At 43.6% G+C, this 13,053-nt stretch overlaps 2 protein-coding genes across 10 annotated transcripts in view; both read left to right on the forward strand.

The window, feature by feature from the left end:
* Positions 1–13,053, forward strand: part of LOC141910687 (multidrug resistance-associated protein 1-like) — a 134,023-nt gene that overhangs the window by 15,875 nt on the left and 105,095 nt on the right. For all 9 annotated transcript variants that reach the window (XR_012619915.1, XR_012619914.1, XM_074801402.1 and 6 more), the window contains exons 7-9: positions 8,523–8,725; positions 11,576–11,794; positions 11,905–12,082. Coding sequence is in view for 7 of the 9 variants with exons in the window: in XM_074801402.1 (XP_074657503.1) it covers positions 8,523–8,725; positions 11,576–11,794; positions 11,905–12,082 (600 nt within the window). In the remaining 2 variants the exon portion in view is untranslated. The remainder of the gene's footprint in view (positions 1–8,522; positions 8,726–11,575; positions 11,795–11,904; positions 12,083–13,053) is intronic.
* Positions 1,418–5,688, forward strand: LOC141911154 (uncharacterized). The gene is made up of 3 exons (XM_074802128.1): positions 1,418–2,070; positions 2,108–2,620; positions 5,666–5,688. The coding sequence occupies exons 1-3, from the start codon at positions 1,455–1,457 to the stop codon at positions 5,686–5,688; spliced, it is 1,152 nt and encodes a 383-aa protein (XP_074658229.1). The 5' UTR covers positions 1,418–1,454.

Here is a 13,053-nt window from a genome sequence, read left to right on the forward strand (position 1 = left end):
TCCGAGGACCTTTGGCTTCGGGCCGATAAGGCTCTTAAACTAAGAGATCGTCGTCGAGTTAGCAGGGATTCGTCGGTTTCGGCCGATGTGCCAACCGACGTTTCTAATCCTGTTTCTTATCGTAAAGCGGAGCGGTCGCCGGTCGTTCAGGTACGATCGGCTTCCCAACTCCGTTCACCGGGGAAGAACGCTGGTTCACCGGCACCGGTCTCCGGTCATTCACCGGTCTCTGGTCGTTCACCGGTTCGGCCGGTTCGGCCGGTTCGGCCGGTTCAGACTACATGTTCGGAACCGAGCGCGCGCCGCGGTAGTCGCGAACGGCCCGCACCGGTTCGGTCGGTACCGGTCCGGTCCGGGTCGGGCATCGGTCCGGTTCGGCCACCGGTCCGGTCCAGACGTCGTCCGGTTCAAAACATCCGGTACGTTCATCGTCTGATTCAGATCGTCGCTCCGGGGATAGAGCTCGCTCTCCCACTAGATTTAGACGCCGGGAGCGTAATAAACGAGCAAGATCTCCTTCTCGCAGATCAAGGTTTGATCGCGAGAGGGACTACGATCGTTATTGTCGGAAGTTTCGCCGTCGGTCTTCTCATCGTTCGTCGACGTCGGTTAGCGATGAAAGCGATTCTTCTAGTAGGTCGCGATCCCGTTCGAGGGACCGTCACCGAAGTCGGCATGATCGTCGGGATACTGGAAAATACCTGACTCAGAAGGATTTCCATGTATTTGAGGAGAAAATTTTAAACTTGTTATCTTCGTCGCAACAAGTCGCTGCAACTTCTACAACAGGTAAGCCTATTCCTGATTGTCCGGTTAGAAGTTCGCCAGCCCACTCAGTTTTTCGGAATTCTGACTCTGAATTCCTGGATGCTGCGGTAGGGTCTGATTTCAATGAGGATCCGGTCCCAGAGGCGGCAATTCCTTCTGGGGTCGTTCCTGTCGCAAGCAATTGTGGGTTGCCCCAGACGATGGGGGCTTCCCTGGCTCGCAATGTATCTCCGTCCCGTTCAGTTTCATCCGAACCAGCGGGGGACATGCCATTTAGAGCGATGATAAGTGAGTTCTTTGTCAAGCACGGGGCAACTCGCGCTAAGCCCACAGCAGCTCCTCTGGTCGGTGAGTCAATGGAAGCTTATCGCCCTCCGGACTCCGATCTTAACGTTTTACGGGAATCGTCAGCGGTTTCAAGAGAATGGGCTCGATTGGATACGCAATTATGGGGTGAATGTCGGCCTGGAACTTTTTCATTTCCCCCTCCAGAACGGGGTATGAAATCTGGGAAATATTTTAGTTCAACCGATCCACCTATAGGCGCATTTCGCTCGGCGTATTACGCAACTCCAGGTGCTGTGGATCACAGTCATAACTGCCTGGATGCTGATTATACTTTGATCAGCCCGGATACAGTTACAGCACAGTCGGGTATTCGTTTGCCTAAGTCCGGTTTGGTGGCCATGACGTCAATCCTGGACAATCTTACCAGGGTTGGTTCGTTTCAAGATATGGCACTTAAGGTGTTGACGGGTGAGCTTCGCGAGACTCACGCCGCCGTTCATGCGGGCTCTGACCCAGAGTCAGTTGCCCTAAAACTGGAGGGAATGGACCGGATTATCCAATCTTTGGCTCGGTCTGTTTCGCATGTAATTCCGTTGTCGGTTCGGGGTCAGGCTAATCTGGTGTTAGCCTCCCGTCAGTCAGTGATGGACTCCAGTGCCAAAACTCGTCTACCGGATATGGTGTCCAATGCTTTGCTGAGAGCCCCATTGGGGACGTCTTCACGTCTCTTCTCCGGTTGGTGCGCTCCGGTTTCCGCAGAGCTGAGGAAGATTCGGGAGGTTCAGGCCAAGTCCAACCCCCGAACTCCGTGGAAAAAGCGTTCTGGTCCGACGCCGGCGGCGCAAGGTTCGGCACGGACGCAAACAGGACCATCTCAAACTTCAGCGCTTTCTCAAGCGGCTTCGGATGCCGGTTGGAGAACTAGCGCGCAACTTCAACAATCGTGTCAAGCCTCGTCCGGTCGTAACAGTTCCGGTTCGTATCGAGGCAAGGGGAAGGCTCCAAAAAGGGGCTCTTCCTTTCGGAAAAACTTGAAATGAATTCTTGGGACCAGTGGGAGGTTGTCTGCAGCAGGCAGCAACCCACTGGTCCGACCTCTTTGGAGACGGTTGGCCCTCCCGGGTCGTCTCTCGGGGCTACCGTCTCCGTTTCCTAAGGCGACCGCGCCTGATGAGGTCACCTCCCGACATGCGGCCAAAACCAGGTCAGGAGGCCTTAATCTCTCCGGCTCTCAAGGAACTGGCAGAGAAGGGAGCGATAGAACCAGTTTGCAACGAAACTTCTCCCGGCTGGTTTTCTCGAATATTCATGGTACCAAAGGCCACAGGGGGTCAACGGACAGTGATAGATCTGTCATCCCTCAATCGGCACCTAGACATTCCAAGGTTCCGGATGACCAAGCCCAAGGACGTGATTCAAGGGCTCCGTCCGGGTCAATGGGCGGCTTCATTGGACCTGAAAGATGCTTACTTTCAGGTTCCAATTCACCCAAAATCTCGGCGATTTCTCTGGATAAAGTGGAAAGGCCGCCAGTTCCAATTCAGGTCTCTTTTATTTGGCCTCAGTACGGCCCCGTGGGTTTTCACCAAGTTGGTCAAGTCAGTTCAGAAGGTATTTCAGTCAAGGGGTGTTCGACTGTTCGTTTACCTCGACGACTGGTTAATAGTCGCGAATTCGGCTCAGGAATGTCGGGAGGCAATGACCTCAGTCTTGGACTTAGTCCATCAGCTAGGGTTCCGCGTAAACAGGGAAAAATCTCAGTTGACGCCGGCCCAACAGTTCACTTATCTCGGCATGGACTTCGATCTCCGAATCGGCAAAGTCTTCCGTCTATGGTTCGAGTGGCCAAACTTCAAGAAGCTGTAGCGGGAGTGTCCACAACCCCGAGAACAGCTCGTTACTGGTCACGGCTTCTAGGCTCCATCAGCTCCATGGGTCTGGTGGTGCCCTTAGGCCGCCTCAGAAGCAGTCTCTTGCAACAATATTGGAAGGTCTTCTGGTCTCAGTCGAAGGCCTTGATTCCCGTACCTCCAACCGATCTAAGTCCGGATCTTCAGTGGTGGGCGGCCACTACGAATCTTCGGCTCGGGGTGTCACTAGCCCCGTTAGAGGCTCCAGTTCGTGTATTCACGGATGCCAGTCACCAAGGTTGGGGGGCACATCTGGAGAACCGAGTCAAAGCCGGGAAATGGTCTCGCTACGAGGCCACCAACCACATAAATTTCCTAGAAATGCTGGCCGTGTGGAAGGCCCTGAAGTTCTTTCACAGGAGAGTGGAGGGCCACCACGTTTGGTTAGCCACAGACAATTCAACAGTGAGGGGCTTACCTTCAGAACCAAGGGGGCACTCACTCAGAAACCCTCACAGGTCTGTCGGCCAAAATTCTTCTTTGGTGCCAGACAAAGGGCGTGTCCCTGACTGTGGCACATTTAGCAGGGAAAAGGAACGTGATGGCCGATGCTCTGTCTCGTCGAGGTCAGGCTATTGCGACAGAATGGGTTCTCCACCAAGAAGTAGCCGATCGGGTTCGGGGCATTTTTGGCAATCCGCTGCTGGATCTGTTTGCCACCCGGTTCAATCGGAGGTGTCCTCTGTTTGTGTCCCCGTTTCCAGACGCGGAAGCGTGGGGGGTCGATGCCTTCTCTCTGGACTGGTCGGGGATGCATGCGTATGCGTTCCCGCCCACACCAGTCCTGCCGCGCTTACTGGATCAAATAGAGAGATCAGTCAATTGCAACATAGTTCTGGTAGCACCATGTTGGCCGGCTCAGAAATGGTTCCTACCACTTCTCAACCTACTGTGCGACAACCCCAGGATTCTTCCGAATTTCCCATCGCTTCTGTCTCAGGGGATCTTTCGGCATCATCCAAACAGCCAGTGGTTAAATCTGCTCGCCTGGCCATTGTCCAGCGATCCTTGTCAGCTTCAGGCTTTTCAGAACAGGCTGCCTCCTTTATCGCAGGATCTAAGCGGCCATCAACAAGTACCATTTACGATGCCAAATGGAGTCATTTTGCGGATTGGTGTGCTGCAGGGGAAATTGATCCATGCTCACCCTCTGTAGCTCAATTGGCAGATTTTTTACTGCACCTATTTGTAGCAAAAGGTTTACAGGTCATAACTATTAAAGGTTACCGCTCCGCGATTTCTCATACATTGCGTGCTTCTGGATGGCCAAATGTAGCAGGGGATCATCGGATATCCCAGCTGGTTGCTGGGTTTTCTATTTCCCGGCCTCGGGTAACAAGGACAGTTCCACCATGGGATCTGTCTGTAATTTTGAAGAAGTTAATGGAGGCTCCATTTGAACCTCTTTCGGCAGCGTCTTTTGCAAATTTGTCAAAAAAGACTGTATTTTTGCTGTTCTTGGCTTGCTCGGCCCGTCGCTCTGAGATTCATGCGCTTTCAGTCCGACCAGGTCACATTGTCTTTGGGCCAGCGAATGAATTTGTTTTGCTGCGGCCTGCTTTGGAATTTTTGGCAAAGAACCAACGACCAGGCTCGGTTGGGCGTCAATGGCGAATTGAAGCCCTAAAACATCGAGTGGAACCGGGCATCCCGGACAGGACTTTATGTCCTGTGCGGGCGTTGTGTTTCAATTTAGATCGCTCTGCTTCACGGAGGGGTTCACGGGAGCGGTTATTTATTCCGCTGCTGGATCACCTAAAGGGTGATATTTCGCGGGACACAGTAGCCCGATGGGTCTCTTCAATGATCAAGGACATTTTATTGAAGGAGAATCTTTCCTCGGAGGGAGTCGTTTCTCATCAAGTGAGGTCTATGGCTACTTCCTGCGCAGCCTTTTCGGGTGCTCCGTTGGAGGAAGTCTGTCGGGCCGCCTTTTGGAATTCACCGTCGACATTCACGTCATTTTATTTATGGGATGTTTCAGGCCAGTTAGGCTCATTAGCTTCACTGGGTCCTGTTGTCATGGCTCAAGTTGTCCGTTCTTTCCGATCGGACCCTTTAGTGTAGAATATTTATGTAGCATTATCAGGATCACAGGGGGTGTATCCTTGTACATAGTTTGGGCTCATATCTGCAAGTATTAATTTCGCAAAATTCTGGGGGGGGCCCCTGAGCTGGACGGACTCACTGTGGCCAACCGGTCTTCCCTGTGCTACAGTGCTCCATTCCGTGCTTGGGTAAGTGCTCTCTTTTTCCCTCTTACCTTGCGTTTGAGCGGTGGTTTTTCTATCTACCTTTCCCACCATCCTTGTGCTAGGCTAGTCTAGCAAAAACCATAGGAAAGGGTACAGTACTCGATGGAAATATTACAATTTTTGGAACTAAAATTTGTATTTCCGAGTAGTACTTACCCTTTCCTATGGTGGGAATCCCGCCCACCTGCCCCGCATAGCTGTTTTTTTTTGGTCTGCTATGACGAAAAAAGATGGCGGATTTCGCCGGTGGCTAAGTGCAATACCGCAGGGCCGGGTCGTATAGAAAAACCATTGGCGATAAATCCAAATTTAGAAAATATTGGCAAAAACCATAGGAAAGGGTAAGTACTACTCGGAAATACAAATTTTAGTTCCAAAAATTGTAATTTTGTATGTACATTTGTACTACGATGAGTTTGTATGTATTTTATCGATCGGTTGCAGACACGCACGCACAGCAACAGTAGTAACGTATATAGGTCTACTTACTGTTGCTGCGTGTGTGTGGCGAACGCTTTCGGATATTATACACTACTTGGTGATGATTTTTAGTGAGCATTCATCGGCGCATTTTTACTGCAATAATTCAGGGCTCGACCCGTAATGCATGAGATGCTGAATGTCATCAAATGAGGATGTACCACATTGGAACTAGCCATTACCTTCCAAATTATAATAGTCGTTCATGGGTTCGAGATCGCTCTAAGTGCTCGGAAAACGTATTTAATTTCTAAAATTTTCTTGGGGGAGGGCCCCCAAACGCCCCTGAAATAGCTTCGCGCCTTCGGCACTCGCTAGTGCTGACGGCTACGCCGTCAGCTGGTTCGCGTATGTCACTCAAGAAAAATAACCCGCCGATTTTACAGGTCGGCGTTCTCATCCCTGAACTTGGTCCACGTCTACAATAAAACCATTCCGATTCCCAGTCCCTGTGTGTAACATTTCATGTAGTGATGTAAGACGACACCGATCTCTTAGCTCTTTAAAAAGTAATCAGTTCAATGTTCGGTTAATTCTACTACAGAAATACAAAACCACCAAGCCAGCTTTCAGTACAACCATGTCAGCAAGCCCATTTTTAGAATTTCTTTCTTGTTCTATTTTGGCTTTGTTATTGTGGGATTTCTCTCGTCGTGCTATTAGCGTTGATCGATAACTAGTTTTAAATCTCCCATTATCCATTTTTTGAAATCAATTAATCTATCTTTTAATTTTACTTTGGTCAACATTGTTTCTGAAAGATGACGGATCTCAGAAGTCAGATCTGTTATGGCATCAATTGATGAAGTTCTCAAACCCCTTTTTGATTTCTTTGGATTCGGTTGAAGACAAGACTTTGGGGGTAGATCTTGTTTCAAAAACTTCACTATCACTACGGCAAATTGCTGAACTTTCACTAACTAGATTTGCTGAATCGTCTTCATTGATTGATAATTGGTTAGGGTCTTTTCGAACCAAATCTTTATCTTCATATTAGTTTGGCTTGTCATACTGATCAATCAATGTACAGCACAAATGCCGCTTTAGAATAGTCGTAAAGTGATCGTATTTACACATTCACAGATGAGTTACTACAGATCAGATATATTCCCTAGCTGTCAGCTAACCAAACGTATACATAGTACAATGGAAAATATTCCAGATCTCCAGAAATAGCTTAAAGTCATTGGTTAGAGAAAACCATTTTTCCGATCACTGTAATTTTTTTCACAAACCGATCTCTGTTACGAAAACGTATTATGGATGATTTTCTGATCCTGTATTAGCATTAGTACTTCTTGAGTCCCACATTCAATTCAATTGATCAGATAGATTTGCTTTGTAAATACCGTGCCGGGAAAAAAACATTTTCAAAAATCTTAGGATTTTTTCCATACGTTGAACACCACAACAGTGATTTAATTTACACATTGTTTGTCGTATATTGGACAATATGCAATACCTATGTGTAGTATGGTGATAGTTATTGTGATTTATGATATGCCAGCATGCTTTCTGTACGATGTTTTTATGCGTACGTTTGTTAATGATGTTGATTTTGGATTCTGAAAATTCTGTTTTTGTTTTCATTAATCAGCAATAGGGCCTATCAAGTCGATATGTCCCTTACACTAAGTACGTCATTTGTTCGAATCATGTAGGTGAAAGTGCAGAAATTGTTGTGGTTTTCATATTATCCAAATATTGATTGATATAAGTATCTTAGCTGGGACACGCTGGAAAACATTGGAATGAAAGAGTTTTGTCTTTTAAGTGAATCGCATATGTGAGGTTTAACAATACAATAAGCGTAGGCTAAATTGTTCTTCAGAAAAATGAAAGTCATTTTTAGCATAGATGAAAATCGGACATTAAGACAATTTGAACTTAAGTCCTCCCAACCAACTTAAGTCCTCATTGAACATTTGCTAGCAGATGCAAAACATTAAACACTTAGGGAGCATCTCTAAATTTCGATAGTTACTTCAATTAGAATAACTTGCGGAAGGAAGTGAGGGGGTTGAGGCCTCCCGCAGATTCATCCTGACTGCCGAATTATTTATTTATTCCAATGCAATAAAGATAACATTGAATTGAATTGAATTGCAGTTTCAAATATATATATTACAAGCAGTAGATTTAACCATCTCTCTTTTAGATGCTGTTGGTATTTTAGATATATTTTATTTTGTTTATAAAGTCTTAGAGTTTAATAGATTTTTCACTTGTAATTTGCTATTTAATTTTTCAATTAAAAGTTGTAATCAAAATAGACTCGTTAGAATGTCTCATCTTTGTCTGTGGTCTCTCATTAGAAAATCAATAGTTTCAACTTAGGTATGTGTCTTATCAAAGGGGGATAGGGGGGTTAAAACGAATAAGACAGTTATTCTAATTGACGCAACTATTCAAATTTTGAGATGCTCCCTTAGTGCCTTACTACTATATAAGCATCGCATACCAACGCTTCAAGGCCCTTGGGCCTCATGTCTGTGAGATAGTTTTGTTGATTATAACAGAACTTTAGTAATGCTAACTGAATTAAGGATTTAAGTGTATTTATGTTTTCGTCACTGAAAATAAGTTTTTTCAGAAATCCAATGCTATATCAGGCCTCGAATAAGACAAAACGGCAAATACGGCAAATGCTGTTTAATGCAACCCACTGCATTTTACCAAAGACCAATAGCATTTTAGAATATCAATTTGCCTCAGTCATTTTGAAAACCCACTGCTAAAGTTACCACACAGAGCAAATGTATAGAATCATTTATTATATCCTCTGTTACAGTGATTTGATGTTTCATAAATGTTATTTCAGGAAAGGAATGGATGTCCTGAAGAAGATGCCCCATTTCTATCAAGTATATCATACTGGTGGTTTTGGCCACTCATTATCAAAGGTTGTAAGAAGACATTACTGACTACAGATGTTTGGAACTTGAATATAGCGAACCAGTGTACCAGTATCCTTTCTGTTTTTACGGGAAAGTGGATGAAAGAAGTCAAAAAATCTCTCGAAGAGTAAGTAAACCTGAAAATTAAGGAGTACCATTTTCAATGCAAGCAACCTCAATCAATTTTCTTTTTTCCGCCTTGGGATTTGATCCTGCGCCACTTTTTGCATGATTAACAGAATAAGAAATCTGAGTGGGTTAAATAATGAAGTATAATCTTAGAAACAACCATTTTTACCTTCATGACGTCGTCATGAACGTTATTAGATGGTAGTGAGTTGATGACGTCATTTTCGTGTCACCACTAATAACTTGTTGGTAGGAGTTCAGATGAAGATTTGTCAAACGAATGAATACTTTAATCTTACAGACCTGCCAACTGTTACGATTTTCCCGTAATCATTACGGATTGACAGCACGAATTATGGTGTTACGAGTGTGTGTTCAAAAATACGATTTTAGTCTATTTTCATTACGTTTTACGAAAAACTCATGCAATGTTATGTTTCTTAAAAAATATGTCGCGAAAGAAGTTTAAACATGTTGATTTTATTATCGAAAACTAAAATAGTAGTCCTTAAGCGCATGCCGCGCGTTCTGCTAGTTGATATACGCGCCAATCATCCATCAATATCACTATGTTACACAGACCGTTGGCATACCCGTGTCTTCCTGCGCACACTCAATACAGTACATCCATCAGCTGGCTGTCACCGGGGCAACCTACTACTATTCATCTCTCTCGCGTACCTTATAGGCTAAAGATACAGCACACAATGCTGTATAATTAAGAACAACGACTGCTTGAATAATTTTTTGGAAGTAACCTGACTAAGTTAATTTATGTGTATATCAATCGATGATTCTGCGTTATGTATTTGGTCAAAATGAAAAAAATAAATTAGAAAAAAAAATATTTGTTTACAACGACCTCTCACCGCCAACCAGTCCCATCGGTTCTCTACTGTTATCAGTGTGTCTGTACATGGCAACTACCGCGACCAGGATTGCGATGATTTAATAGATTTAGATGTCATTTTGTCTGACATAAGTGATGAACCTTATCAATAACGAACTTTGCTACAAAGAGAAGGAAATCCACCATTTTTAAAGAGAGGTTTCCAAGACTCAATATTCAGCCACCCTCTGATTAGTGACATCATATGAATTTTATTTGAACTTTATTTTATTTTTTTTTTCATATTGTGAAAGATATTTTTTCAAAAAATTTAATAGTTTCCCTACCTACCTGTACCCTATGAAATTTTGGATGTTGACTGTAAACAAATGGGTATTTTTGGCCTTATTTTATTTACTACAAAATAATTCTTTGGGAAAGGTTGTTTTTACTGCGTGCACGCAAACATGCATCAACAGACCCACATTTTTTCGAATGGTCATGCGAAGACCTGGTGTCACATTTAAAAATGTTTTGAGGTTGGGTCTAAATTGCTTTACTGTTAAAATGTATCCTATCATGAATGAAACTATTGAAAGTCACGTTCAGTTGATGAACTTGATTTCAACAGTAACCGGCCGGCCTGGTCTTAATATGTACTGCCCTTGAATTTGAAAAACTTATATAGCAGCTTCTGACTTTGTTACTGGCCTGAATCGTAGTTGATGCTAAAGTTTTAGTTGTTTTGTGTTATTGTCTCTCGGGATCAAAATTGTCAAGTCCAAAATGCCCATAATTAATCTTGCGTAACTGTCGTTCTTCTGCTAGTGAATATTTTTCCCTGTTCCACTTGGTCAATCGTAAGACTAGCTATAGGCCCTCATGGTCAGCTAGCAGTTGGCCTTAAGGTTCAGTCTGTGAACAGCTTCAAAACACATGGATGTGAAGCTCCCAATGGACTGCATGGTATTTGGCCTATGTCACTGGTTCTTGGCTATTGTGCTGAGAGTAAACTCTATCCAGTGGCCATGGTAAGTACACATACTGACGTTTTACCTTGATAGTGGATATGGATTAAACATGCACCGCATCAACATGGTTATTTCCTTTCATTTTTCAAGTTCAAAGTCAATACCAAAAACCCATCATGGAAAGTTTCTTTCTGGTCATGCATTTCACCAAATGGGCATGGCTTCCCTGGACAAATTGTTGGCTCCGCTGTAACCGAAGGTCAGTGGAGCAAATGGGTTAAGGGGTGAGCCGTCGTCTGTCCGTTCGTTCGTCTGTCAACTTTTTCTTCAAATCACTACTAGTCCCTCAGTTTTAATCAGATCAATTCCAAATTTGGTATGAATGTTCTATGGACCTAGGCCTATGAAGTTACAGGGGCATTTTTTGGATTTGTCCCCCAAGGGGGTGCCACTGGGGGTGGAGTTTCTATTACTTCAAATCGCTTCTTGTCCTCCAGTTTTAATCAGATCAATTCCAAATTTTTGATGTTCTATGGACCTAGGCCCATAAAGTAACAGCGCCATTTGGATTCTCACCCCAAATTTGGTATGAATGTTCTATGGACAAAGGCCTATAAAGTTGCTGAGCCATTTTTTGGATTCTTCCCCCAGGGGGCGCCCCTTGGGGTGGAGTTTCTATTTCTTCAAATCGCTGCTAGTCCTGCAGTTTCAATCAGATCAAGTCCAAATTTGGTACGAATGTTCTATGGACTAAGGCCTATAAAGTTGCAGAGCCATTTTTTGGATTCTTCCCCTAGGGGGCCCCTGGGGTGGAGTTTCTATTTCTTCAAATCGCTACTAGGCCTACAGTTTTCATCAGATCAAATACAAATTTGGTATGAATGTTCTATGGACCAATACCTACAAAGTACAGAGCCTTTTTTGGATTTGGCCAAAAAGGGGCACCCCTAGGTATGCAGCTTCGATTTTTTCAAATCACACAGCGGAGCTATATAAGCCGATAAGCTCCTTGTTATTATTTCAATGAAAAATTAATGCTTCTTTTCAGGCAAAAATGTGTCCAAGATGATAACGAAGAATGGATTGAGATGGATACACTCAAGGATGTGATAAATGATGTCAACTTCAAAGCCAGCAAGAAAAAACAATCTCACAAACCATCCCTGGTGAAATCTCTTGGTCAGTCATTTGGTTCATATTATGGAGTAGGCTCCATATTGCAGCTGATTTTTGATCTAATGACTTTCATAAATCCAATAATTCTCAGGTATATAGTTAGTGTTTAATATAAGTGCAAGTTAGAATTATTAATTTTCACATCAAGTTCTTATGGTTATCCTTTAAGATTCATTGTATTTCCCATTTATTGTTTTACAGTCTGTTGATTGATTTTATTGACGACAAGTCTAGACCTAATTGGTTTGGTTTTATATACGGTGGTCTTATGTTTGTTACTTCTCAATTCATGTCATTCTTGAGAGAACAACATGAACAACGTTGCCTAGTTACTGGTATGAGAGTGCAGGCAGCCCTAATTGCAGCTGTGTATGAAAAGGTTTGGTTTTATAACTACATGGGCTGGATATTATATCTAAGTTACTGTTTCTCCCTCAGCAGTAGGCTGTTAGGAGTATTGTCATTGCCTGCATCCATCCATCCATCTTTGCGACTCGAATACTTATTCCTAATCTACATATTGAAGTTTTTTTAAGTAGAGTACATGTAATTGTTTCTTTTTAGGATCAACTGTGTTGATCCTTATAGAAAAATTTCAATAAAATTTTCCCATCCTACTAATCGATGCTTGACCTAGTTTTATGACATCACAGGGAAAGCCCTTCAGAAGGGCATCACTTGGAAATCCCTCTAGAAGGGCTTTCCCAGTGGCATCATTATCGAGAACTGTTCTACTATGTACTTGTGACTCATAGGGAAAACCCATTACCATGTATATCAACTAAGTTGAACATGCTTACTACTACACAGTGCAGCATGATGATTTCATCTTTATCAGCTGTTTATATGTAATTGCAAATCCAAGAACAAATCGATTTTTGTGCTCAAAACTAAAAGGTTCTCAGTTGATCCTACTGGTCCCATGGTCCTTTATTATTGTGGTCAGTAGTGAACGACCACTTTGACCACTTTGTTATCCGTCATGTCTCCTAGGTCAGTAAAATCCTTACCATTCAGTTTGACCACTCAGTTATCCTGTTCAAGTGACGTCATGTTGTCTCCTAGGTCTGTCAAATTCTTACCGTTCAGTTTGACCACTTTGTTATCCGGTTCAAATGGCATCATGTTGTCTCTTAGGTCAGTAAAATCCTTACCATTCAGTTTGACCACTTTGTTATCCTCTTCAAATGACATCATGTTGGCTCCTAGGTCAGTCAAATTCTTACCGTTCAGTTTTTTCCGTAACAACATAATGTATACACTTATTTGTACTATTGAATGTTAGATCAAGTTTATTGCGCTGTCCAATATTACCGTCATTTGATGTAAAAAATTGACAGGATTCCTTGA

Source organism: Tubulanus polymorphus, chromosome 9 (genome assembly GCF_964204645.1).
Source record: "Tubulanus polymorphus chromosome 9, tnTubPoly1.2, whole genome shotgun sequence".
Lineage (NCBI taxonomy): Eukaryota > Metazoa > Nemertea > Palaeonemertea > Tubulaniformes > Tubulanidae > Tubulanus > Tubulanus polymorphus.